The 27,739-nt window shown below is 42.6% G+C and overlaps 1 protein-coding gene across 2 annotated transcripts in view; it reads left to right on the top strand.

Moving 5' to 3' along the window:
• Positions 1 to 27,739, top strand: part of UBE3D (ubiquitin protein ligase E3D) — a 343,799-nt gene that overhangs the window by 283,631 nt on the left and 32,429 nt on the right. The window contains exon 10 of one of the 2 annotated variants that reach the window (XM_073789393.1): positions 22,439 to 22,519. The exons of the other annotated variant lie outside the window; for it this stretch is intronic. Within the exon in view, the coding sequence (XP_073645494.1) occupies positions 22,439 to 22,492 (54 nt within the window). The 3' untranslated portion in view covers positions 22,493 to 22,519. Of the gene's footprint in view, positions 1 to 22,438; positions 22,520 to 27,739 lie in introns of those variants that run through there. 2 annotated transcript variants of the gene reach the window in all.

Here is a 27,739-nt window from a genome sequence, read left to right as displayed (position 1 = left end):
TCACACATCAAAGACTATAACGCTGGCGGGTGTCAAGTCACGTGGTCACTGACTGCAGGCGGCGGCAGCTTCAACCTTTCTAGGGGCCTTAAGAGGAGGGGAAGGGGGGGGGGAGAACTTTTGCATGGCAGCTTTGGCAACAGCACCCACCCCTGTGCCTTTCTCCTCTTCCTCCTCCAGGCCAAGTTTGATTTTTTTTTTTTTTTAATGCCCAGAATACTTAGTTCATACTTCTGTAGCCTTCATCACGTGGTATGATTTACTGGTGCCTGTGTAAAGATGGTGAGTTTCTGGAAGGCAGGAAATGTCTACTTTATCTCCGTAAATGTCTGCTTTATCTCTTGACCAGAGATTAGCACATGTTGACGGAGTTATAAAAGCTTATTAAACTGCATCAGTTTAAGGACCTTATCATTTGGCTTTAAGACTTACATATAATTATTACATTCAATATTAGGAAAATAGAATAAAAGTTGCCTGCATTTGGTTTGGGGATCTATGGGGCCAAAGGGAGGAGAGGAGGACCCGGGGGTGCTTGTAACTGACGTGGATGTGGACAGTGTCCCGGGAGTTGGTCAGTGAAGCTGTATAGCAGTAGGTTCTCTCTGCTCAACTCCCAGGTGGAACTTCTGCTTCTCTCTAAAGCTGTTGTCTGGACCTCTTCTTTCCCTTTGCATCAATGGGGGAGGCAATTCAGTGTTTCAAAACCAAATTCTGTTTCAAAGTTCTGTCTTTGTGCTGTGTCAGGTTAAGGACAAGGGGGAAGATGATTCCTTTACTGACTATCCAACATCCTACGAGGACACGACAAATTTCTTGGCCACCTTCTATACCAGACCTGTGCATCTGTTGGGCCCAGCCTCTGTTTACACCCTGATTTCCTTTACCCTCTTCTATTTAAAGTCATTCTAATGGTACTCTCATGATATCCATATTTTCATAGCTCTACCTCAGGCGTTTTATGATAAGGGGACTGAACCGCCATCCATGTAAGGAAACAGGCTATGGGAAGAGAGTGGATTGGGAGTTGATAGAAATCTACTCCTACTTCTTTAATGTGTAACCTTAAGTAAGTCTCTTAATCTCTTGGAGCCTCAGTTTTCCATTTATAATAGAAACAACCAAATCTATTTCATAGTGTCTAAAGATAAAACAGGTAAAATGGCTGGGACAACAGCTAGAACACAGGAGCTATTCAGTAAGCAGTGGAAGTTGTAATTACCAATGTCGTTATTATAATTAATATGTTTCTGGTTCTTTGCTCCACCACTATGCACATAGTTTCAAGCCAGTTATTTTCTTTTCTAGATTTTATTTGACCTCTCACTCTCTCTCCATTTCCATAGCTCTAGTTGCCCACAAAATATGGGTGTTCCAGTTATCCTAAAACCTAACATGGAAATGATTCATTATCTGCCCCCCAAAAAAACAGTCACTTCAGCCCAGTTTCCTCATCGCTGTCAAGAGCTCCAACATTCTTCTCGTCCCCCCTTCAGAGGACATAGAGACATCTCTCCTGTTTTTCTACCTACATGCAGCTCTGCATATTTTTTTTCTTAGAGATTGGTCCCTTTATACTACTACCATCAAGTCCTAGCAGTTATTGTCTTAGATTTTACATCGTTTCAACAGCCTGAAATACCAGGCTTTCCATCTCAGTCTTCTCTTCTAATGCATCCTATGCACTGCTGCTCACATCTTTCTCATTGAAGACTGATTTCATCACGTCACTGGATAACTCAAGAATCTTGAAAACTCTTCACTCCCTAATGCAAAGATCTTGACTTTTTGGCCTTGTTTTCATTTTTTTTTTTTTTTTTTTTTTGCCGTACACGGGCCTCTCACTGTTGTGGCCTCTCCGGTTGCGGAGCACAGGCTCCGGATGTGCAGGCTCAGCGGCCATGACTCACGGGCCCAGCCGCTCCGCGGCACGTGGGATCTTCCCAGACCGGGACACGAACCCGCGTCCCCTGCACCGGCAGGCGGACTCTCAACCACTGCGCCACCAGGGAAGCCCCTTCATTTTTAAGTAGTAACAAAAATCATTTACTTGCAACTTATCACAGACAAGTTAGTATTTTCAAAGAAGACCATTATTCAACTCTAAGAGGGTGGGGGGAAGAAGCTTTTCTTTTTCTTTTTTTTTTTTTCAATTTTAGAAAAATCATTATCTTACCTATTGATACAACTTGTAGGATCTGAGCCTTGAATTTCTTTCCTTCACTTCAACCCTGAAGTGGGCATGGCCTCTAGGCTGGTAGAATTCTCTATCCCTCCCAGAACCTATGTTTTGTTCTCCCTTGGCATGGTCCTAGGGTCGTCATCTCCTCAGATACAGAGCTGGGCTTCAGTTCAGCTCTGGCCAGTGGATTCCTCTCTTGGACCCGGTCAGCCAGTCGGTGTTGACCTCCTGTATGAAGACTGTTCGGACCAGGACAGCCCACGTGTCACTAGCTGTGATGGGCTGGCACGGTGAGCACCAGCCTGTCAGAACCCGTCCCCTCCACCTTCCTGTTGCACAAAGTGCATGCTTCGTAAGGGCCATCCCACTCTTTCTTGCTTCTAGTCTGAGTGCTGTCTCTGGTTAGACAATTTGCTAAACAGAGGGGATAGACAAACCCCGATCCCTATAAGGAATCCTACTCTTCTAGGCTCTGCTCCAGTGCCATCACCTCTCCATGCAATCCCTCATGGGCCGTCCCTGAGAAGTTGATCTTAAGGAATGCTGGCTCGCATAAGCTATGCCAGTAACCCTGAGGAGCGCCTTTCCTCTCAGTTTCAAAAAGCAATGACATTGCGGTTCGGTTTTTACTTGGCTCTAGTTCAGCTTGCAGTTTCCTTCTTAGCACCATGTTAAGGATGAGCTTTACCCCGCCCAGTGTGATTCCTCTTCGCTTTCGCGGCTTGAGCCGGAGCCCTTGTTCCTGTAACCCGCTGAGCCTTGTCCTGCTCTGGTTCCTGCAGCCGCTGTGGGTCTCAGCTGCACGTCTTCAGCAACAATTACTGAGAAAGACAAATACATTTCTCCAAAAAGAAAACAGTTTGCCAAGGTCAGCCCTGACACGGTCACCAGGGTAGTAGATGCCGCCGCTGAGTGTCTCCATTCAGAATGACTCAGGTGTCCGGGGATCGATCGCTCAGGGCTCCCACCTGGAGCTGCCATTCATTTTGTTTTCAATACTTTAAAAAAACAATTGCTCTCGTCCGCACAACCACCCCTCCAGAGAACAGGTTTGAATCATGCTGACGTCTCCGTTCGGTTGAAATGAACAGGGATCATTTAATTCCGTTTTAATGTTATTTGCTCCTTTCAATGATGTGCCCCTTGTAACGTGAATCAGGGCCTCCAGTGTCTCGGCTTCCAGAATTCAGGTTAAGGCTCCGCCGAGCGGTGCTGAGTCACAAGCTGTGCATTCCCCCCTACACACTTTGCCCTTTCTCTCTGACACCTGCTTTCCCTCTTTGGCCTGTTTTCTGTATTCCTACAGGAGCTAAGCAAATCTGTTTTTCATTTCCCGCACTCTCTCCAGTTTTCTCATTTCTTCTTCCCGCTATAGTAGATTTTGTTTCTTCTCTAATCCCCTCGGCCAAGTCTTGAATATATAGACCTCACTTCCTTCAAACGTGGCTTGAAGCTGATCTCTCCCAGGAGGAGAATAGCCACAGCTAAGAGTCCTGCAGTGACGGACGTGCAGTTCACAAAGCACTTTCCTGAAGTTATCACATGAACCTCATCTAGCTCACTTCAGTCTTCTCCCTGGTGATTCCCCAGAATCTAAACCCTCAGCCCTGTTGTTGCTTGAATGTAGAGGTATTATTTTATGGGTTCTCTGCTATTCATTTCTGTGTGTAAACTCAGTCTCCCACAGAAATAGTAAGCTTCTGGCGAACAGTATTTATTTAATGTCTTTTGGAAATGCTAACATTTTCCACTCAATTAGTATCATTTTTTAATGGGTGCAGTGAAGGAAGGTCTAAACAGGCAATAAAGAGGCAGTGACGGCAGGAGGAAGGTGTGTGACACAGGGTCTGTGCATCAGTCAGGAGAAAGACGTGGAACTGGCCTCAGCGATGGTAGCCCTGAGTCTCCACCCCTACCTCCACCGCTGGCTGAAGCCGCATCTTGTGGAGCCATATTGCAGCCTGAGGAGAAAGGGAAGATCAGTCACACTTATCCTGTCTTTATTGAAAATGTTGGTATTTTGTTCATCGTAGATTTTTTGCATTAATTATGATTCTTAAAACACTGCATCGAAGTATTATCTATCTTGATTACTGCGTGTTTTAGCACCTTACCTGCCTCACCCTAGTCCCAGTCTCATGCCTAAGCCCCATCATCAAACTCGGGAGACTTTTGCTTGTGAGTTTCTGTGTCTGCTAAAAGGATAGAGATGCACGGGCTTAGAGTAGCAGCTGTGAAACTCTAGGAAGCGTCACACTCACCTGGAGGGAAAACACAGATTGCTGGGCCCTGCCCCCTGAGTCAGCAGGTCTGGGTGGACCTGAGAATTTGCATTTCTAACAAGTCCCAGGGGAAGCTGCTGGGGGGAACCACACCTTAGGAATCACTGATGTGAGATTCCTCTGTTTAAGATTGCTCATCCCGGGGGGTTGGGCATTCAAGGTGGGTTCCCTTTATTTAATCTTTGAATACCTTTTTTTCCTTTTCTTTTTTTTTCCCTTTCCTTCCCTTCCCTTTCCTTCCCTTCCCTTCTCTTCTTTACTATTCTCTTCCCCTCCCTCCCCTCCCCTTCCCTTTCCTTCCCATGTGTGTATGTGTGAAAAAGAAGCAGTAATAACATTGGGTAACGAACCCAATTACATCTAATCCTATTTAAGTAAGACAGTTCCCAACTTTTAGTTTTTTTACAAAGACTTTTTTTTTTCAGGAAAAAAATTGTATTAACTCTCTGAAAGAACTCTGTATTTTTCAAGTGTACAAGCTGATATGCTTTTACAGATTAACAGACTCTTTTTAGAGGAGTTTTAGGTTTACAGAAAAATTGAGCAGAAAGTACAGAATTTCCGTATACTACTCTCCACACCCCCCCCCCCCCCAATACATAGTTTCTCCTAATAACATCTTGCTTTAGTTTGGTACATTTGTTACAATTGATGATTTAATATTAATATGTTATTATTGACTAAAGTCCATAGTTTACATTAGGTGTCCCTCTTTGTACATTCAGTGGGTTTGTTGCAGGAAGGAGGACCCCTTCCAGGGCCCTCGTCTAATACTCAGAAATGAATTGTCCGAGGAGACACACGTGCTGACAAAGCAAAAGACTTGATTGGGAAGGGGCACCCAGGCAGAGAGCAGAGGGTAAGGGAACCCAGAAGAACTGCTCTGCCACGTGGCTTGCAGTCTCAGGTTTTACGGTAATGGGGTGAGTTTCCAGGTTGTCTCCGACCAGTCATCTTGCTTGGCCCACATTTGGTCCGACTCAGTCCTTCCTGGTGGTGCACGCATCTCTCAGCCAAGATGGATTCTAGTGTGAGGGTTTCTGGGAGGTGGGCAGACATATTATGGGCTGGCGTCTCCTCCCTCCTCTCGGCCCCTCCTGATTTCTTCCGGTTAGTTTTCAACAACAGCACCCTGTTCCTTATCGGGACCTCCTCTCACAACTCAGGCAAGTGCTTATCACCGTGCCTGGCCAAGGTGGGGAGGTTTGATCAATGGCTCCCTAACAGGTTTTGACAAATGTATAATGCCCTGCATCCCCCATTACAGACAGTATCATAACAGAATACCGTCGACCCTCCAACAGCCCTGGGATTAGGGGCACGATCCCCTGTGCAGTTGAATATCTGCACATAACTTACAAGTCAGCCCTCCATATATGCAGTTCCTCTGCATCTGTACTTCTGCATCTCGAGGATTCAACCAACCTCTGATCATGCAGTACTGTAGTATTTATTATGGAAAAAAATCTGCATATAAGTGGACCTGTGTAGTTCAAACTCGTGTTGTTCAAGGGTCAACTGTAGCTTAATGTCTTAAAAATCCCTTGTGCTCTACCTATTCATCCTTCCCTCCCTCTCTCCTCACAGACCTTTGGCAGTCCCTGATCTTTTCTAACTCTGTCCATAGTTTTGCCTTTTCCAGAACGTCATGTACTTGGAATCACACAGTATGTACCCTTTTCAGATTGGCTTCTTTCACTTAGCAATATGTATTTCAGGTTCCTGCATGTCTTTTTGTGGCTTGATAGTTCTTTTTTGTAATTGCTGAAAAATATTTTATTGCATAGATGTACCACAGTTTGTTTATCCATTCACCTATTGAAGAGCATCTTGGCTGTTTCCAAGTTCAGCAATTATGAACAGAGTTGCTTTAAACATCCATGCACAGGTTTTTGTGTCAACCTAGGTTTTCAATTCATTTGGGTAAATACCAAGGAGCTGCAATGACTTTTAAAACCTGCCATCACTGTGTTTCCCATAGGAAAATGGTGGCATGGGATACAGTCTTCAAACTGAGTGCTACTGTTGCAGGGACTACTGCCCACTACTTTTTTTTTTTTTTTTTTTTTTTTTTTTTTTTGCGGTCCGCGGGCCTCTCACTGTTGTGGCTTCTCCCGTTGCGGAGCACAGGCTCCGGACGCGCAGGCTCAGCGGCCATGGCTCACGGGCCCAGCCGCTCCGAGGCATGTGGGATCCTCCCAGACCGGGGCACGAACTAGTGTCCCCTGCATCGGCAGGCGGACTCTCAACCACTGCGCCACCAGGGAAGCCCCACTACTTTTTATAGAGTGAGTTTATTCATATGAAGCACTTAGAAAAGTTCCTGGCAAATAGTAAGCACTCAGTAAAGGTTGTTATCATCTTTATCACCACTACTGTGTTCCAGTAATTATCAATACTGGGTCCCTGTGCAAGGGGCTTTGTATATTTTGTCTCTTCTTCTCAAAGAACTTGGCAAGTTAGGACATCTTTTTCCTGCTTTATGTGTGGATATCTGAAGCTTAGGGAGGTTAAATAACATGTTCAGTGTTACACAACTAGAGTGGCAGAACCAAGATGTAAACCCAGGCCTTTCTGAAGCTTTAAAAACACTTCCATGGGAAGGGGAAGAAGTTTTACTACAAACGTTAGACAGGAAGAAAGGAAAATACTAATAATTAAACATTGGGATTTTTTTTAAAGGCATTATGAAAAAAAACCCAAAAGATTCATTTTATCAATGCTTGTTAAAAAACAATTATGCTGTGATTACGTGGTACAATCATGGGTCTAAATATTGTACATAGTTCATTATGCACCTTTGTACAAATTACAAAATGAGTTGTAATTATTCCCGTGATGTAAATAAGTGTTAAGTGACTAAATGCTGCTTGAGAAACATAATGGAATGATTTTTCAAGTCCATTATTCTTATTGAAGCAAAGAATTTCATGTTACTTCTTATTCTACTTGGGTAGAATAAACTTCTACCAAACCCAAAGATTAGCATTCCAGACATTTCTAAAAGGCGTTGCCTGTCTCTACCACTTCGTGACATTAATGCATTTCTTTACTATTTTGTCTCAGAGTCCAGAAAACTCCACCTTTTGTATAATGCAGTAACTAAATATGGGTTCTAAAGATAGAAGGGTGTGGTTTCAAATCCTGTGTCTACCCTTTATTAGCTGTTTCTTGAAATGGGACATGTTACCTCTAGGCCTCGATTCTTCTCGTGTGCAGTAGTGATAAATGGTAACTGACTAATGGATTGTCGTGAAGATAAAATGACACAATGTGTACATAAACACACACACTTAGCATGTGGTCTGGAACATAAAAAGGAATCAGTACATGTTGCTACTGTAATCAGGGCTAGATTCTCATAGATGCTCTTCAAATACTGAGTCAAAGATTCAGTGCTTTGATGAAGTAGATGCGTATGGAAACAAGAAATATTTCGTATCATACATGCAGGGTAAACTGTCCCCTAAGTAATCTTATTTTTTTTAAATCATTAAACTTTTTTTTTTGGCCGTGCTACACAGCTTGCAGGATCTTAGTTCCCCAATTGGGGATTGAACCCAGGCCCACAGCAGTGAAAGCCTGGAGTCCTAACCACTGGACTGCCAGGGAATTCCCTCATTAAATACTTCTTAATCAAAAATTTATTTCCAGAAAGTTTGTACTGTACTGGGGAGACCAAAAACAGTAAGACAGGTCCCCTGCCCTCATGGAACTCACATTCTAGAGGGGAAGAGAAACATGTAAACATAGAAACTAATACATGATACTTTGGGGGCCATAAAAAGGTACAAACACTGGGGTGCTGTATATTTTTGGTCTCCAGTGACAGGGAGCTATGTAAGAGCAATTAAACCTGCTCAGAGCCACCTGATAGAGATCTATCTGCAGCTACATTCAAATCAGGGCAAACTGAAGCCCTCAAGGAGGTAAAGCCAAGATTCCACCTACGCAGAGTTGGCACACGGAACCTGCAAATCCAGCTGGGAATGGGAAGGCAAAAACTGTACCACTGGTAACACAGATGGGGTTCCATCCAGGTCCTGGGCACCGCATAACTCTAATTTCGGTTGTTGATATCGCTGACCAGAAAAGAGCACAGAATCAAACTGTGCTTCAATGCCTCCAAGGCCACATTTCAAATCTCCATTAACCAAAAGAACCGCAGGACTCCTGGCTACCTTGAAAAATAACCTAATAACTTGATACAGAAATGAGAAGAAGAGAGCCACAGGCTACTAGGGGAAGAGAGCAACATTGCAGGACTCTCAAGAGAGGGTGCTATCCTTGCATAGACACTGAGATTCCCCTGCGAATTTCCCGCGAGCTGCTTTTCCTGTCTTACTCATCCTTGTGACCCTCAGGTTCTAACAAAGGTGCAGTCACAAAGACTTTTGTCAAAAGTTGGTTGAATCTAAGTGAATTGAATGATTAGAATTTAAAGACTTGCCAAATACTGACCTGGCCCACAGAAAATTTATCTTAATTGAAGCATGAAGTCTATGATACAGAAATAAGTATCAATGCCCGAGTAATTCAGTACTCTTAAAGGACTCTAAATTAATGCTCCAGAAAGCCCTGTTGGCTAAATAATAGCATTCTTCCTTTTGGTAGGAGAATAATGCTAACAACTTTCTACCCATGGAAAGAATGTTTTAATTTTTTCCTCCAGAAGTGATGAATAGCATATTGCTCAGTTGTCCACTTTCTTGACTGAGTTCTGCTTATTTTAACCAGGAATTTGTGTTATTTTTAATGTTTAAATTATAAAATAAGGAAGTACAAAATGAAAATCTTTCCCCTCCTCCACCTACTGCTCCCTATTCTGACCTCTTGGTGTACACCTTCCTGGTCTTCTTTCTACCTACATCTGTAATTCATACTTCTATATTTATATAATATTTTAACACACACTGATCATATTACGTATTTACTTTCTGCCACTGTGAGGCCTTTGCTTAGGACTCAGTCTCTGTACAGAAGTCCTAATGTAACTATACATTTATTTCTAAGTTTATCTTCCCCACCAGACTGTCAGTCCCATAAGAACTGTTATTCTCCAGTGTACACCCAGTACAGTTCTAGGCCCATAAGAGTCCCTTGATTAATTTTGAGTAAATGAATGGAAAACATTTTCACCAACATCACATTGTGGACATCCTTTTCTGAGGGACTTCTGTCCCCCTTCTGTCCTTCCAGCATCTGCCAGGATTCCATTGTGTGGACACATTACCACCTATTGGAGGAGATGCTACCAATTCCCTGTGGTGAAGGCCCATCTTCATTTTATTTTCTCATTTTAAGCTAGTCTTTTATAGAAGTTAAATTTTTATGTAGCCATATGTCTTAGTCCGTTCAGGATGCTATAACAAAATACCACACACTGGGTAGTTTATAAACAACAGAAATTTATTTCTTACAGTTCTGGAAGCTGGAAGTCCAAGACCAGGGTGTGGTGATGGTCTGGTGAGGGCCCTTTCTGGGTCTCAGACTTCTCACTGTGTCCTCACGTGGCCAAAGGGGCTAGGGAGCTCTGTGGGGTCTCTTTTGTAAGAGCACTAATCCCATTCATGAGGGCTCCACCCTCATGACCTGTTGACCTCCCGAAGTCCCCACCTACTAATACCATCACCTTTAAGGGTTATGATTTCAACATAGGAATTGGGGGTGGGGTGCAACACAGACATGCAGACCATAGCAGCATAGTAAAAATACTCAAACCATAAAGAAAACATATATAAGATGAAAAATAATACTTGTCATCTGTCCCTACCACTAATTCCCTTTCTCAAAGGGAGTACTAGTACTACTTGTTTATATTTTTTGTTGCTTTCCTTTATAATTTAAATAAAATATTTATGATTCATAATTCACAATTTACATGGCACCTTTTAATTCTCAACTATGGCAGATGAGGAACTTAGTATATATGTACCTCAACCACAATCCCTTCAATTTCCTGCTTTTTAAAAAAGTTTTATTCTTATTTTTTATGGTCAAAGTTTATGACATTTACAATATGATCATTGACTAGAACTCAGCATTCTCTGAGTTATCTGTAGCTTGAGTTTTTAAATTTAACCCCAAATAAAAATAACAATTACAGTAGTAATATATTCTTCATTGCCAAGTTTTCTTTTTGCTCTTAAAAAAACTGTCATACTGTGTCTCTGAACTGTAACTACTGGGAAAAGAGTATCCCAATTGCCAAAGAACAATGAATTTGCATCTCCAGTTTTCTTTTCACCTTTTAGGTAATATTCAGTTACCATGGTTTTTTGGATCTCATGTCATTTTCTTTCTTGCATTTCTTTTAAGATGCAATGAGATGCCTGAATGTAAACTTTCTGAATCCATATATAGCTGAAAACTTTTTATTTTATTCTCACCATATTTGACAACTCACATAGGTATAAAATTCTAGGTTGAAAATTGTTTTTCCTTGACCTTTGAAGATGTTACAACTTGGTATTCTAGTACCTAGTGTTGCCAGTTTTATTTCTCATTTCTTTGTAGGTAGGTGTGAGTCTTTAAAAATTTATTTTTTATTAAAGTAATTCATGATTCCCTCCAAATTGTTGCTGTTGATTAAGAGCCAAGTAGCTCTAAAAAGCTTATTAAATAACATGTTTTACTGCCAATTCTTCTTGTTTTTTGTTTGTTTTTATTTTGGGGAACTACCTATTGATCTTTTATTATGGAAATTGAAGATTTATCATTCTTTTATTAATTCTGCAAGCAGTCTTCCATGCCTCCTGTCTTTCTGATGAACTTATACATAATTCTGCTTAGATCAATATTATATTTTTATGATTATGACCGTGGTAACTTTATTTTAAACTATTGCACATCTTTTTGCTCTCGCTGCAGTTGTTCCTTTTTCATTTTAGTTTTTAAAATACATTTATCTTTAATTTATACCCAAACTTTCTGCAAGTTGTTTAAATATCCTTTATACATATATTTGAGTGCATGTGGGACAGCATCAATTTTGTCTCTTTTGAGAATTCTCTACTGGAAATTTCCGAACTTCTCTCATTTGGACCCATCTCTTCCCAGGCTTGTTGTCTAGCTAGCGTCTCCTTTCACCATTACTTTGGGAATTTCCTCACCTCACTTGGGTTGAATTTCCTGTTCCAGAATCTCATTGACTTGTTTCATGTACTCATTCTGCAGGAACATCTCCTCCAGAAGCTTCCTGAGAAAACAGTGCATGGGATACACGTTTTGACACCTTACATTTCTGAAAACATCTTTATTCTACCCTCATACTTAATTGATGATTAGCTGGATTTGAAATTAATTCTGTGTTGGAATCCATTTCCCGCAGAAATTTTGAAGGCATTGCTCCATTCTCTTCAAGTTTCCACTTTTGCCTTCAAGAAGGCTGATGCAGTTTTGATTTTTTTTTTTTTTTTTTTTTTTTTTGCCCACAGCTGTTTTTACCCTCTGAAAGTTTTTAGAATTTCTCTTTGTTCCCAACATTCTAATATTTATCCATCATATATCTAATTTTAAGAGCTCTTTTTGCTCTGAATGCTCCTTATTAAAAGCATCCTAATCTTCTTGTATGGATATATTTTCTTTTATTTCTGGAAGAATATTAATGACAGTATTTTTTTAAGTTTTCTTTAAAACAGACTGTTTCCTCCAACTTCATTCCTTCTGGATGTGGCTTTGATCTTTCCTTTCCTCAGATATATATTGATTTCTGGTTCTAAGCTCATTTAATTAAGGGGCTTTTTAGTGCCATTGATCAGGCAGTTCACTTCCTTGGTCTGTTCTTTGGGGCTGTTCTAATTTCCCAGAGAATCTCCTAGTGTGTTGTCTGGAGGGTGAAACATTCCTGAAAACATTCTGGGATCCTGCTGGGAACAGGGCAGTGGGTCTCAAGATTTGTATGTACCTAGACTTGCACTCACTCCTCTGCTTTTCATGTGGTAACCCGTCCCTCAGCTGAATCTTGTTTCTCCCAGTCTGGAGACTCTGTTTCAGTCTCAGGTACGCTAAGTCAGTAACCATTTTTAGTTTTCAAGATCTATACTTGATTCACTTTATGGATGTCATACTCACTTTTATGTCTGTGAGGATATTATTTAACCCATCCTAAAGGTTTATTCTGTTTGCTCTATTTCCTCAGGATGCAAGTGCTTCCATTTGTTATATTTGGTGCTGTTCTGCATCAAAGTATTGGTGACTCCTGGTTTTGCATTCTTCTTTGTGTTCCAGCTTCCCTGTCAGCCTGTCTGTGGAGCCTGCTTTTGGGAGAGGGTCACATGTGCTGTCTGATGACTTGTATTCTCTGGTGACTGGAGGAGGGGCGGATGTGCCTGTATTTATATAAGCACATCCGCCCCTCCTCCAGTTTTCTGGGTTAGCAGATACCCGTTTCTCCTCCTTTTGTTACCGGAAGGGGGACCCTTGGAAGGGTCCAAGAGTGGGCTCTTGCCTAACAGTCAGAAATGAATTGTCCGAGGAGACACACGTGCTAACAAAGCAAGAGACTTTATTGGGAAGGGGCACCAGGGAAGAGAGCCGGGGGTTAAGGGAACCCAGGAGGACTGCTCTGCCACGTGGCTCGCAGTCTCTCAGTTTATGCTAACGGAGTTAGCCTTCTGGGTTGTCTCTGGCCAATCATCTTGCCTGTGCCCATATTTGGTCAGACTCAGGGTCCTTCCTGGTGGCACATGCATCTGTCAGCCAAGATGGAGTCCAGCACAAAGGATTCTGGGAGCTTGGGAGGACGTTTGGGCTGGCGTCTCCTCCCTCCTTTTGGCCCCTCCCGAATTCTCCTGGTTAGTTTTTGGTGGTAGCACCGTGTGCCTTACAGGGCCCTCCTGTTGTGAGACAGCTCATGCAAGTGGTTATCATCATGCCTGACCAAGGCCGCGGTTTCAGTCAACGGTTCCCTAACACTTTTACCCAGGGTTTCGCTCTGTGTCCATGACCCAAGTGCCCACAGACATAATTCTCATCTGTTGCTCACCAGCATTGCCCAAGGGCAGGGTGGCGCACTTGTCTCTTAGCTGCCCTAAGACCCATTCATCTCTCCAGTAGCTGCTGAATCTGGGCTTCAAGCACTCTTGGCCTCCTTTTTGTTTGTTTGTTTTTTCCCAGTAGTCCTTTTTTGCATCTGCTTTGGTTTGTGGTTTCTTCTTTAATCTGATCCCATTTGACTTCCATCTTTCAGGTGTCCTCAGAGTTTCTGGTCCTACGGATGCATTGTTTGTTTTTCACTGAAGAAATGAATACTAAAAATTTTGTTGCTGTTACTTCTTGGGATGCTCTGTCTGCCATGCTGAATCTGAAGCCCCCCAATTTCATAAAGGAATAGGTTTTTTTTTTGTTTTTTTTTGTTTAGCGGTATACGGGCCTCTCACTGTTGTGGCCTCTCCCGTTGCGGAGCACAGGCTCCGGACGCGCAGGCTCAGCGGTCATGGCTCACGGGCCCAGCCGCTCCACGGCATGTGGGATGTTCCCGGACCGGGGCACGAACCCGTGTCCCCTGCATCGGCAGGCGGACTCTCAACCACTGCACCACCAGGGAAGCCCAAAGGAACAGTTTTTAGCTGGCCTTCTACGGCAGTATAGTATGACATGGCTATTAGAAAGATGTTTTCTGCAAACTCTTCCTGCGTTTGAGTTCCTGTTTGATCATTTACTAGACATGTGAATGTAAATATGGAGCTTAAACTCTCCGTGCCTCAGTTTCTTTATTTAACTAATAAGGATAAAAATAATACCTACTGCAAGTAGTTATGAAGAGCAACTGGCCTTTTGTAAGTCCTCAGTACATGTTAGCCATTATAATTCTGGAAACTGCAAGGGGCCAACTGGCTCAGCTGTTCTGCCTTTAGCTTTGTATTAATTACCTTGATGAGTGCCCCAGGTCTCATTCCTGCTTTTTGTATTAGTGTTACAGAGCAAAGTTCATGTGCCCGACGCACAGTGAGGCCAAATAAACTGAAACTTTGGAGTTTGGAGCAGAGAAAGGTTTATTGCAGGGCCAAGCAGGGAGAATGGGGGGACTCGTGCTCAAAAACCCCGAACTTCCCGATGGTTCTGGGGAAGAAGTTTTTATAGGCAAAATTTGGGATGAGGGCTGCAGGGTGTGTGACCTTCTTCTGATTGGTTGGTGGTAACAGGGCGGTGCTCCAGGAATCTTGGGCTCACCCTTAAGTTGCCAACCTCCACCTGTGTTGGGGGCCTTAGTTCTGCAGCAGAACTCAAAGGTAGTGTCATGTATATTCCTTGAGGAGGAACCAGGATCCTGCTTTAATCCCTGCCCTGTAGTTTCTTGATTGTTCCTCCTTTGTTTCTGCATCCCCTCCCTTCCCTGATTAGCAACTATTTGAATCTTTGGAACTCGGGAAGGTCAAGGAGGCTGAATGAAGCCTATTTCCTACAAACAAGAAATGGCGGGGTGGTGGTGGGGGACTGAAGTATTTGTATCCTGTAGCTGCACAGAGTCCCCGCTTGGTTTCATTAGTTAACCTAAATCTTGAAGTTTCATTGAGCACTGTAGTTTTGAAGTGCTGTTTTCACTACTTCATTTTCTTTGTTCATTTGACCATATTTGCTTTCTCTCTTCCTGTTTCATTCAGACTTTCTGTTCTTCTGCTCGATTCCTTTCTTGCCAGCACAGTTACAGGTTCATTTAAAAAACGAATAACTTTTCTCCCATTTCACTAGGACACAAGAGGAGGTAAGGTAGGCTGATACATGTGCTTGGTCTTCCATCCTGAATCTGAGTCCGGTCCTGTGAATTCCTAAACTTTCCGGCAGGCACTGGAGTGTGATTTGTGGCCACTGGCAACGACAACAGCATTTTATTCCTGCATACAGCACTGAATCACAGTTTCGTTTTCTTCTGGGTTTTCATTTATCTGTTCGTTTTAATTTGCTAGCATTTCCGTGACTCATAGTTTCTCCTTTCTGTGGCTAATCACACAACAGTATGGATATTTCTGAAACTCAGCCACCCGTTGAGACCAGAATATTGGCACTTGCAAATCGTTAGCCGTAACGCTGAGCAGCAGGTTCTGTTTCCAAGTTGCCCGCTCGGTGTCTCACAGCCCCACACACACTGTTTCTCTCCAGTTCACAACTAGGAAAACGTGATGCTTCCAGGAAATTTTTCTTGCCTCTCTCCAAGAGCAAACACAAAGTCTGGGACTAAATAAATCTCTTTAGTTTAAGCATAAGATGGGTAAGGGCAAAAAAAAAAAAAAAAAAGAGCAGAGTGTAAAAACTCCAGACTGATCTAATTTATTAGATTAGAGCCACTTACGGATTTGAAAAGGCCCATTTTCCAAGCGAGCGAAGCAAGCCCTATTAATGGATAACAGGCTATGCAGAAAATACTGCAGCTTGTGTATCATTAACACTTGTCTTTTATAAGTAGGGTTCGCATGGAAGTGAATTTATGACTGAAAATAGTAATATGTATTATTTAAAAGCAGAGCTTAAGTTGCAAAGTGCTGTGTAGTCACTTTTACTTGATAGTTAAAAGGGTGTGTGTGTTATGCGTGGCCCAGGGGAAAATGTTCGGGGCTACAGAGGATTCGTGCAGATATCCTCTGTCTGCTTCCAACCAAGTAAAGAGTGTCTTTCTCCTTCCTGAAATGAAGTAATCTTAGATTAAACAGCGTGGAGCACGTTTCTGTAAATAAAGTCTAAAGGTACTGCCAATAGTCAATGTGAAGAGAAATACAAATAGCTACTGGAAAGCTGTTATCCAGATTCTTACAACTGCTTTTAGCCCAAACTCCCTTACAAAAGACATTGCTTTCACAACGGTAATTACGAAGATGTATAAATAGCCCCCAGATTAAAGCATGGTACTTTCTTTATTCCTTCTGCTTGGGAGATTGAAGTATACTCGACACCAGGGCAAGGCCTTGTCTGTAATATACTCTTATGTCACTGTGCCTACTTTGCTCAATTTAGACCCAAATGGATTGTATCTGTCTTTATAGTCTTCTGGAGGATGTCTGCCACTAGGTGCTAAGCATTAGATGAATTTAAACCTGCAGAGTATTTTTTTTTTTTTTTTTTTTTTTTTGCGGTACGCGGGCCTCTCACTGTTGTGGCCCCTCCCGTTGCGGAGCACAGGCTCTGGACGCGCAGGCTCAGCGGCCATGGCTCACGGGCCCAGCCGCTCCACAGCATGTGGGATCTTCCCGGACCGAGGCACGAACCCGTGTCCCCTGTATTGGCAGGCGGACTCTCAACCATTGCGCCACCAGTGAAGCCCAACCTGCAGAGTATTGAATCTGGCAGTTTTGCTCTCTCTTTATTTTTAATTGAAGTATAGTTGATTTACAATGTTGTGTTAATTTCTGCTGTATAGCAAAGTGATTCAGTTATACATATATATGCATTGTTTTTCATATTCCTTTTCCATTATAGTTTATCACAGGATATTGAATATAGTTCCCTGTGCTATACAGTAGGACCTTGTTCTTTATCCATTCTATAGATAATAGTTTGCATCTGCTAATCCCCAACTCCCAATCCATCCCTCCCCGACCCCCCTCCCCCTTGGCAACCACAAGTCTGTTCTCTATGTCTGTGAGTCTGTTTCTGTTTCATAGATAAGTTCATTTGTGCCGAAGTTTAGATTCCGTATATAAGTGACATCATATGGTATTTGTCTTTCTCTTTCTGGCTTACTTCACTTAGTATGATAATCTCTGGGTCCATCCATGTTGCTGCAAATGTCATTATTTCCTTCCTTTTTATGGCCGAGTAGTATTCCATTGTGTATATATACCACTTCTTCTTTATCCATTCATCTGTCAATGGATATTTAGGTTGCTTCCATGTTGTGGCTGCTATGAACATAGTGGTGCATGTATGTTTTCTAATTATAGTTTTTTCCAGTTATATGCCCAGTAGTGGGATCGCTGGATCATATGGAAACTCTATTTTTAGTTTTTTAAGGAACCTCCATACTGTTTTCCGTAGTGGCTGCACCAACTTACATTCCCATCCAGTTTTGCTGTCTTGTGCCCAAATCAGAAATACCCGATTTGACCTTCATTTATTTCACTCATCCCCAAACCAATACTAAGGATGGGCTAACAAGTCAGGTTGAAATAAATCCCACTTTAAGCCTTTGTTAATTAACTGACCCAAGATAGTTTTAAAGATCACAAGAATTTGAAATGAAATAAGGGGGCAGATCTCTATTTGTCTGACTTCTCAATAGATGGTGACCCCATTGGTATTTAATGTCCCGATTTTCCCAGGATTACATATATTTTCATCTGACTGATGAAAGAACAGGATCACGGTCATTACTGCTGTAGCAGAATATTCCTGACAGCTCTCCTACCCTAGAATGAGAAGGCTTATTTGTCCCTTTAGAACAGAAGTTTTCAAACCATCCTAGGGATTTCTGGGCGTTATCTGGGGGGTTGGGGGGAATGTAGAGGAGGTTGGTCATTGGAGAGAAGACAAGCTGGCTGGAGGCCAGACCCTACCCCGTTCCAAACTCACAAGCCTTCACCATCGTGTACACACAGATTTTACTGATTTTATAGATATCGTGCTTCAAAATAAAATTTCAGTTTAATAAAGATTGTCTTCCTCAAAACAAAATAAAATAAATAAAACCCCCTCGTGTTTGGAAACTGGTGCTTTCAAAGAAAATATGTGATCCTTTACTTTCTGAGAATGAAGTTGTGTCTAAGAATTTTGAGATCTTCTGAAGGAAAGATCACTCAGGTGAATTGAAAACCCCCTATTCTCTGAATGAGACTCCAGGGATTCAGGGTGGGGTGAGGGCAGGGAGGGAACTGGAAGCCACCTGTATTTGCTCTCAAGAACTGGACACGTCTGGCTTCACTTTCAATTCAGATTCAAATTCAACCACCATTTGCAGAACTCTCACTGTCTGTTCAGCTGTGAGTTTTTATGCATGTGGCTTTATCCATTCTTCATAGCACTTTGAAGGTATGTATTATTATCCTTACATCATAACTGAGTAAATAAAGGCCCGTAGAGGATAAATGTTTTGTGCAAAAGTGCATAGCTCATAAGTAGTAAAGCCAAGATTTAAACCTATCTCCTCCTAGCTTTCTACTCTGAAATGATTTAACTCTTAGACTCTAAAACTCTGAGAGTTTATACATTGCATCCGACGTCCATATTATTTGCAGTTTGTGATTAAAAGTATATTATTATCCTTCAGTAGGTGAATGGATAAATAAAGTGTGGCATATCCAGACAATGGAATATTATTTGGTGCTAAAAGAGATGAGCTACTGACTCATGAAAATACATGGAAGAAACTTAAATGCATATGACCAAGTGAAAGAAGCCATTCTGAAAAGGCTACGTACTGCATGATTCCAACTATATGATGTTCTGGAAAGGGCAAAACCATGGAGACAGTGAAAAGATCAGTGGTTGCCGGGGCTGAGGTGGGGAGCTGGAGGGAGAAGGATCAATAGGCAGAGCACAGAGGATTTTTAGGGCATTGGAAATACTCTGTACAATACTGTGATGGTGGATACATATCATTATATGCTTGTCCAAACCCAGAGAACGTGCAACACCTAGAGTGAACTGTATAGTGCAAACCATGGACTTAGGGTGATTGTGACGTGTCACTGTAGGTTCATCGATTGTAACAGATGCACCACTCTGGTGGGGATGTCAGTAATGGGGGAGGCTGTGCGTGGGGGGGGCAGAAGGTAGATGGGAAAATCCCTGTACTTTCTGCTCAGTTTTGCTGTGAATCTAACACTGCTCTGAAAAAACTAAAGTCTTAATTTTTAAAAAAGGTATATTTAATACTAGATACTAGAAGTATATTGATTATAGGAAATAAAATTCTGTGTACTTTGAGTGAAATGACTCATTTATACAGTGATTCTATGGAGATGCCTTTGGATTTCCGAGGCCTTCCTCTCCTTATAAGGCGCTAAGACCTGGGCAACTCTAGGAAGTCAGAGTATAAGAATACCCCGGATCAAGAGTTCATGGGGTGATTCCAGAGGATCCAGGAAACTATTTGCAACTCCCCTCCCCCAGCTTCTTCATTTTGGGGTTTTCAAATGGGTCCGGTATTAATAATGCATTTTAAAGGGCTCCTGATTTTAACCTGAAAGAGTTGTCCATCTAGTTTGCAAGCAGGTTGTAATAAAAGGTAGTTTTTATTTGTGAGTGTTTTATTTAGGTTCTAGTAAAGTTTTCTGATTTCTCAACATGATTATATGTGATAATGTCTTTGTGTGTATTTTCTCAAGTTCTAAGATAATAACTATCCAAACTGTATTCAGAAAAGTCCTTTTCTTATACATCAAATATATTGTACCAAATGATGGTGCTTTCTCAGCACTATTCAGTATTATTGTGTGTTCTTGCATCTTAAAAAGGTGTGTATTCTTATTTTGAATTTATGAAACACTGAGCACAAGCCAGCTTGTGAAATATAAGAGCTACAGCAAACGTTTCTTTGAAGAAATTAAAACCCTGACTCAGCAACGCTGCAGCAAAGTTGGAATCACATGGAGGCTGAATTTGTTTTCTCTCTCCTCTCCCATCATTGAATGGTCTGTGCTTTGTTCTTGAATGTCCCCTGAATGTCACTGCAGATTTTCTATCCCTAACCTACCTACAGTTTTCTTAGACAAAAAAATCGTGGTTTGATATACAAATATACACACATATATGTATAATACATATATATATATTCTTCTGTAAAGCTACGAATTGTTCAAATCAGACCATAATTTCCCGACCGCTGTAGGATGGTGGGAATCATGTCAGTTCTTGGCCACTAGAGCCAGAAAAATAAAGCCAATCTCACAGAATCATTATCTGTGTTACTAAGAAATACATTTCTTGTGTTGGTAAAAAGTGTCCAGGGAGTCGAGTGCCTTAGGTTCAGTGTAGTTCTGTTTCTTGTTAATGGCCTTGGGCAATCCCATCCTCCCTTTATGCCTTAGTTTGCTCTTATGTAAAATGGTGCTATTAGCCCCTAACTTAGAGGGACCTAATACTAATAGCTGCTACTAAATGAGTACTTTCCCCATGCCAATCCCAGTGGAAAATTCTCTAATACATTAGAATATTTAGTCTTCCCAACATTTTTGTGAAGTAAGTATTCTTAGCTGACTTTTATGTGCCCAAGGGCACATGCTGGTGAGTCCTGAGCTAGATTGAAACACAGAATCCTCTCTGGGCTGCCAAGCCCATGTGTCAGGGCAATTGTAAAATTGCCTTGTAAACCGGAAAGTGTTATCATGGGTAAGACATTTCCTTTGGGGGAAAGAGAAAGAGAGCGAAGAAGGTGGAGGGGGCTGGACAGGATAGGAGACGAGAGAAGAAAGCAGGGAGCCGGAGGACCGAGCAGGGGCTCCTGTTTCTGAGTTCGCGCTCTGCCCACAAACCTGCGGGAGAACTTGGGGTTGGAGTATCTGGGTGCTGGGTGCTGGTCACATATCAAGGCCCACGATGCCTTAGAACAGTCTCTTCCGGCATGTTCTGGGCGCCTTGGCAGGCAGTTCGCCCCTTCGGGAAGGATGCTAAATTCTTCAGGTGTCCGGATCCCACCCTGCTGGGCCCCAACCTGCCAGACTGAGGCTGAAGGTGTCACCTTCTTCCTTCTAGAGTCCAGACAAGGAAACAAGAGCCGTAGAAAAGGATACATTCACAAAGCTCCTCTGCCCACATGGGAAAACCGTTCGCCAGAGCCTATGTATAAAGAGAGAGGGCCCACCGCTGCTTCTAGGAGCTCCATGCCTGGCCTGCTGCGGAGTATTCACACAGTGCATTATTTCCCAGGGCCTGTTTCCGTGGATGTTTGAAATTCTAGTGTATAGCTAGAAACTGACCACCTGAACAAAAAATTCTAAAGATCCTTGCAGATTACTCTATTAAAACTTTCTTACGATGTGCATAGATGTTCCTAGTTTTCATACACTTTATTTATTACAAAGACCCCTACCCAGGTACTTCCACTTCTCACTCCAAAAGGAAGTGGCCTCTTGAAAAGTAATTTCCATTTATAGAAGGGGAAAAGGAGGATTTTTGTTTCTTTCCTTTGCGGGTCAGGGCCGCGAGAATAATGAAACCGTAACAAGCTGAGTGATCAGCCTTCAGCCACTGGGTATTTTCTGTGCACGCAGAAAATTGTACCTGAAACTGTGGCATTTTACAGAGACCAGGAAGTGTTTGATAATAATTGACATTTACATAGTGTCATTGGGTTTATAGAGTATTTCCACAAATTTCATGTAACTTTACCTCCAGCTTTTCATATGATTTTAAAAGGTAATCGCTGACGTTCCTTGAGTCTTATTATGTGTCAGGCAGTTACATTAACCCATTCAATGCATTATTTCATTAATCCCCGAGACAACTTCCTGCTGCTTCCATTTCACAGATGAGAAAACTGAGGCTCAGAGGAGTTAATGTCTCCCCTGATTAGTCATCAGAACATGACACCTTTCTAGCTCTTTATGCCCACAAGCGCCTGCAGCAGGCTCTGGTGGAACCATCACCTGAGAGGCTAATTCGCATTTGGATGTTGGGATTGCCTTGGGGGATGTCGCTTCTCAGCCCTTGTCACCCTGTGTTCTGGGAACTGTCGGTTCTGCAGGGTGCCAGGTGTTGTATGGAAAAAAGGCTTTGTGGTCAAGTGAGTTTTTGAACTGTTGCATTACACTACACAAAACTAAATAAACTTTTTTACTTTTTGAAAAAGTTACTTCTCAGGAACCTTATTTCCCTAAACACACTTTGGGGGATGCTAACCTGGGTCATGCTCCCCAAGAAAGAGGCTCTAAAGGCAGAGCTAGAAGGTGAGTCACTTTGGCCTCCTAGGGTCGATGACCCATTCCTCATCCTATCCTAAAAGATGGTTGGAAAACCCCTGAAATGGTAGCAGCGTCACTTAGAAAAAGCAGATTAAAGAGTATTGCTGGCCAGAGCCACACCCTGCATCTCTTGTCTTTCCCAGCTCCAACATTGGCTTCCATGTTCTGGGTCAGAGCACCTCTCAGAGCTCACCTGACCTCCCCAAGGTGGCAGCTTGGGGCAAGATGTAGGACTTGGAGGTAACCAGCTCTCAGACCAATCCCCTCTCTGAAACCCTCCAGCACCATGACTTAGGTAAGTTATTTACTCTCTGTGCTTCCTTTTCAATATCTGTAAAATAGGAATAGTAATACCTTCTTCGTGTGCTGTTTGTGCAGATTAAGACTTATATAATAAGGCAGCTAGTATGAAGTCCGGCACTGAGTCAGTGATCAATAAAGGTAGCTACCCTGGCAAGCTAGAACTACAGCCTTCAAAATAACAGCTGAGCTGTGCTATGGACTTGGCCCTGGCATTCAGGGGCTGGTTGGAGTTGGGAGAGGCTGGTGATGTGAGGCTCTACTGTTCTGAGTGGAGTCATTCCTAGCGGGATACTCGCCTCCCAGACACAGCAATACCAAGGAGAACTTTTGGGTGGGTGTGTAGCCCCCAGCTGAAGCCACACTCCTCAGACTGGGACTCGATCCCAGCCAAAACTCAGATTGGGGCTTGTACCCATGGGCTCGACTCCAACCCACTGTCTTTTCCTTGAAATCACTCACTTCGTCTCAGGACTTAATGAAGCTCAGGTTCTTTATATCTCAGCGCAGAAAGAATTCAGCGAGAGGCAGAGTGATAGGTAAAAAGTAGACTTATTGAGAGAGAGACACACTCCACAGACAGAGTATGGGCCATCTCGGAAGGTGAGAGGGGCGCCGAAATGTGGGCTGGGTAATTGCATAGGCTAAGTGGGAGGATTATTCCAATTATTTGGAGGAAGGGGCGGGGCTTGCCGGGAACTGGGCCACCGCCCACTAGTTGGGCTTTTATGGTTGGTCTCAGAACTGTCATGGCGCCTGTGGGTGTGTCATTTGGATGCTATTGTATTATAATGTATTATAATGAGCATATAATGCGGCTCAAGGTCTACAGGAAGTCGAATCTTCTGCCATCTTGGACCTAGTAGGCTCTAACCAGTTTATGTCATATCCTCAACAGCCGTGTCATTCTTTTAAAGGCTGTGCCCTGCCCCCTTCCCTTCTGTCTCATCAGTATGAGATGAAGGGAGGGATGACTGTGTCCTATGCTCCTCTCCTTCTGGTGGGAGGATGCAGAGGGCCCAGCTGTGCCCTGAGCATCTGCGCAAGAGTGTTCACTACAAGAGTCTGGAAGCTTCTTGCCATTCAGACTTGGAGGCTCTCTTACCCAGTTTAGCCCAGTCCTGCGAGTGTCTGAGGACTTGAAAAGTCAGTGAGCCCCCCCAAAAGATGGATCGACCAGAGCAGACAGCTTAGTTGACGTGGGGAGGACGGGGGAGGATCTACCAGGAGGGCAAGCCTCCTGGGTTGGTGCAACCTGGGGTCTGTATGTCTGCGCAGATTTTGGGTCAGTGAGAACATCTCTCTTCCGGGGGACCAAATTCCCTTAAGTCTCCTCTGCTGGGTCTGCTAACTTCAGCAAGTTTCCTTGGTGGCAGAAGATTCAGGACCAGAAAACAAGATCACAACCCAATTAAGTGATCGTAGAATGAGCCGGTGCCAGCTGCTGGAGAACAAAGCAGGTTTGCTGGGACCTGAGGGCCTCTGAGGAAATGAGGACAAGTCTGTAAATAAACTTTCTCATTTGATGAATAGGCATGACTCCAAGGGGTCAGGCCAGGGGATTTGTTACCTTGGGGGTGGCTGTGGAATTTTCTTTCCAGGAGATTTTCACAGCAGGTTACATTTTTATCTGTCTGTAGTCATTCAGCTGTGAGCCATCCTGGAAGTGGGGAGGGAGTGGCAGCTTTGAGTCTCTGTTAATTACGAACACTGCTCTAGAGGAGGGATGAGGGGAACTGTGTATGGTCTATAGATATACTTTTACCACCGCCAAGTTTTCCTGTGGTTAGCCATAGAGAAATGGCTTGTTCTCCATGGTGATTCAGAGTTCTTGGGATTCAGCGCATTAAATGAGCCCCTTAATCAGTATCCAGAATAGTGTAAGCGTTCCGGAAGATGAACAGATAGATGTAAACCCAAAACGTTGCTTGAGCTCATCCTGTAGGCTAAAAACAGCTTTTGAAAAGCCTGAGTAAGTAAGGTTATAAACAGGTTGTTAGACTAAGTAACTGCATGTTTAATATGAGAGGCAGCACGGTGTAGCAAATTCGCTGTGGAGCCAGACTTTAGGTTCAAGTCTTAATTCTCCTACTCACTAGCTGTGTGATCTTGGGCAAGTTCCTTAACCTCTCTGTGCCTCAGTTTCTTCTATGAAAAGGAGAAAATAGCAATTCCTACTTCATATGGACATTATAAGTATTAAATGAGTTCATTCATGTAAAGCACTTAGTACAGCGCCTGACATATGAATAGTATGAAATAAAGTACCTTAGCTGTTATTGTGTTTGCCAAAATATTTATATACACTATATCTCTAGTTTTTCTTTCCAGTTTTATTGAGATATAACTGATATATATATATATAATATATATATGTAACTGTATAAGTTTAAGGTATACAGCATAATGGTTTGACTTACATATATTGTGATTACTGCTGTAAGTTTAGTTAATATCTGTCATCTCATATAGATATAATAAAAAAAGAAAAAAAATTTTTTTTCTTGTGATGACAACTCTTAGGATTTAGTGTTAGCTATAGGCATCATGTTGTACATTACACCTCTAGTCCTTATTTATCTTATAACTGAGAGTTTGTACCTTCTGACTACCTTCATCCATTTCCCCTACCTCTGATCTCTTTTTTGATGAGTTTGGTTTTGTTTTCAGATTCCACATAGAAGTGACATCACACAATATTTGTCTTTCTCAGTCTGACTTATTTCATTTAGCATAATGTCCTCAAGGTCCATCCATGTGTGTGGTTGCAAATGGCAGGATTTCCTTGTTTTTTTATGACCGAATAATATTCTACTATATATCTACTGTATATATACATATCCTTGGATGGACACCTAAGTTGCTTCCATATCTTGGCTATTGTAAATAATGCTGCTGTGAACATGAGGGTACAGGTTTTTTCAAGTTCGTGTTTTTGTTTCCTTTGGATAGATTCCCAGAAGTACAATTGCTGGATGGTATGGTACTTCTACTTTAATTTTTTGAGGAGCCTCTATACTGTTCTCCATAGTGGCTGCACCGGTTTACATTCCCACCAACAGTGCAAGAGGGTTCCCTTTTCTCCACACCCTCTCCAGCATTTGCTACCTCTTTTTCACGATGACCGTCCTAACTGTTTATGTGTGGCCAAAATTTTATTTGACTATATTAAGAGTATGGAAATGAATATCTCAGAGATTCCCACACTGAGTAAAAAAGTCCTCAGCCATGACTAGGTGATTTGTCAAGTTTATATAATTAGCGTAATCAGTAAGCATTTATTAAAACATGTCCAACTTCTTCAAATAGATTCTGAAGCTTTACATCCCATTCCTTCCCTTTTTGCTTTGCGCACTTAAGTCTGGTTGGGCTGTTATTTTCCTGGTGACATTGTACCCTTTTCTTTCTATAGTTATTTTTTCAGTTGTCTTTTTTTTTTTTCTTTTGTTTTGGCTGCACTGCGGGTATTGAGGGGCTTAGTTCCACAACCAGGGGTGGAACCCGGGCTTCCTGCACTGGAAGCATGGAGTCCTAACCACTGGCCCACCAGGGAATTCCCTCCTCTTCCTTTGTATCTAATAGGAATCGTGTATATATCTTTTAGGGTACTTATCTCTTTCTGTATTGTTTTTTTGTGGGGTTTTTTTGCGGTATGCGGGCCTCTCACTGTTGCGGTCTCTCCCGTTGCGGAACACAGGCTCCGGACGCGCAGGCTCAGCAGCCATGGCTCATGGGCCCAGCTGCTTCGCGGCATGTGGGATCTTCCCGGACCCGGGCACGAACCCGTGTCCCCTGCATCAGCAGGCGGACTCGCAACCACTGCACCACCAGGGAAGCCCTCTGTATTGTTTTATAGCTTACTTGTGCTTTTTTCTGATTTTTTTTCCTACTCCATGTAAACTTGTTGTATTTTCCATATCCACTAGCGTAAAGCGTTCTATATCATGAGTGTTTGAAACCATGTATTGAACTAAACTGAAGTAAGTCTTATAACGTAATGTTGGCTATGAAAAACTGCTATTCTTGGGACATCGGTGTTGAGTCCAACCACCTATGCTCTTGGCAGCAGGCATTACTAGGGAGAGTGATTCAACAAAATTTTTATTCTCATGTAGGAAAATGTGTGTTCCTGGAAAAGGGCAGAAGCCTTCGCACCAGGGCCCAAAGGTAATATGGTATCACATTCTGGTCAGTGTATTTTAACACGGACATTGACCAAGTAGGATATAGTCAAGGTTAGTGTCCTGGGGGAATGAAGGGTTTATCTCTAAATGAAGAGGTGTGATAACCAGGGATGTACAGCCTGGGTGAAGAAGGCTTTTATTGCCTTCAAGTAGTTGAAGAGTTGTCATGGGGATAATGAGGGAATTAGACTCTGAAATGCTTCAGAGGACAAAACTAGGACCAGTGGGTGGAAATTACCAGGAGGCAGATCCCAGTCTGCTATTAGGACATTGTAGTAACTGTCACTCTTCATCAGTGGAAGGGGCTGCCTGAAACAGTGGTAAGCTCCCAAGTGGAGGTTTTTGAACACAGGCTGGATAATCTCCTGGCTGTGGGAGTGTTGGAGGGGGAAGGGGTTGGGCTTCATGACCTCCAAGACCCCTTTCACCCCTAAGATTAATTGATTTTATGGAAATCTGTATTTGTGCAAAGGATGGTGGGGTAAATATCCTGAGTGGCACTGCATTTTGGATGCTGGCTAAGTTAGGGATAAAAAAAAAAAGTTAATGGCTTATTTCTTTGCTTTTCCCAAGGAAAGGTATGTTAGCTGTCATTTAGGGATTTTATAAAATCTATTCAGTCTGATTTTCTTGTCTCATGGCTTAAGTGCAAGAAGGTGCTCATCGGGCTTTCTACTTGGTAACAGGCTAAAGTGTGTTGCCACGAATTGTTTCCTGCGAATCTTGTTTTGAGCCCATTTTTATAGGCTGTCCTTAATACCAGGACTGTATTTCTGTGCCTTGATAATTCGTGCAAAGGTTCTCATGCTCTGATGGTGGGGAGGGCGGTGGGGGGAAGAGGTATTGATAATCTCATACTAACCTGAATTTCCTGAGAGACTCAAACAGTTTTCACACACTTTCTACACTCCTGTGGATAATGGTATTGCTGGCTGGCTCCCATGCTGTTAATGTATTCAT

The sequence above is a fragment of the Tursiops truncatus genome, chromosome 12, assembly GCF_011762595.2.
Source record: "Tursiops truncatus isolate mTurTru1 chromosome 12, mTurTru1.mat.Y, whole genome shotgun sequence".
Lineage (NCBI taxonomy): Eukaryota > Metazoa > Chordata > Mammalia > Artiodactyla > Delphinidae > Tursiops > Tursiops truncatus.
Note: the sequence above shows the minus strand (reverse complement) of the source record. Positions and strands in the feature narration are given on the sequence as shown.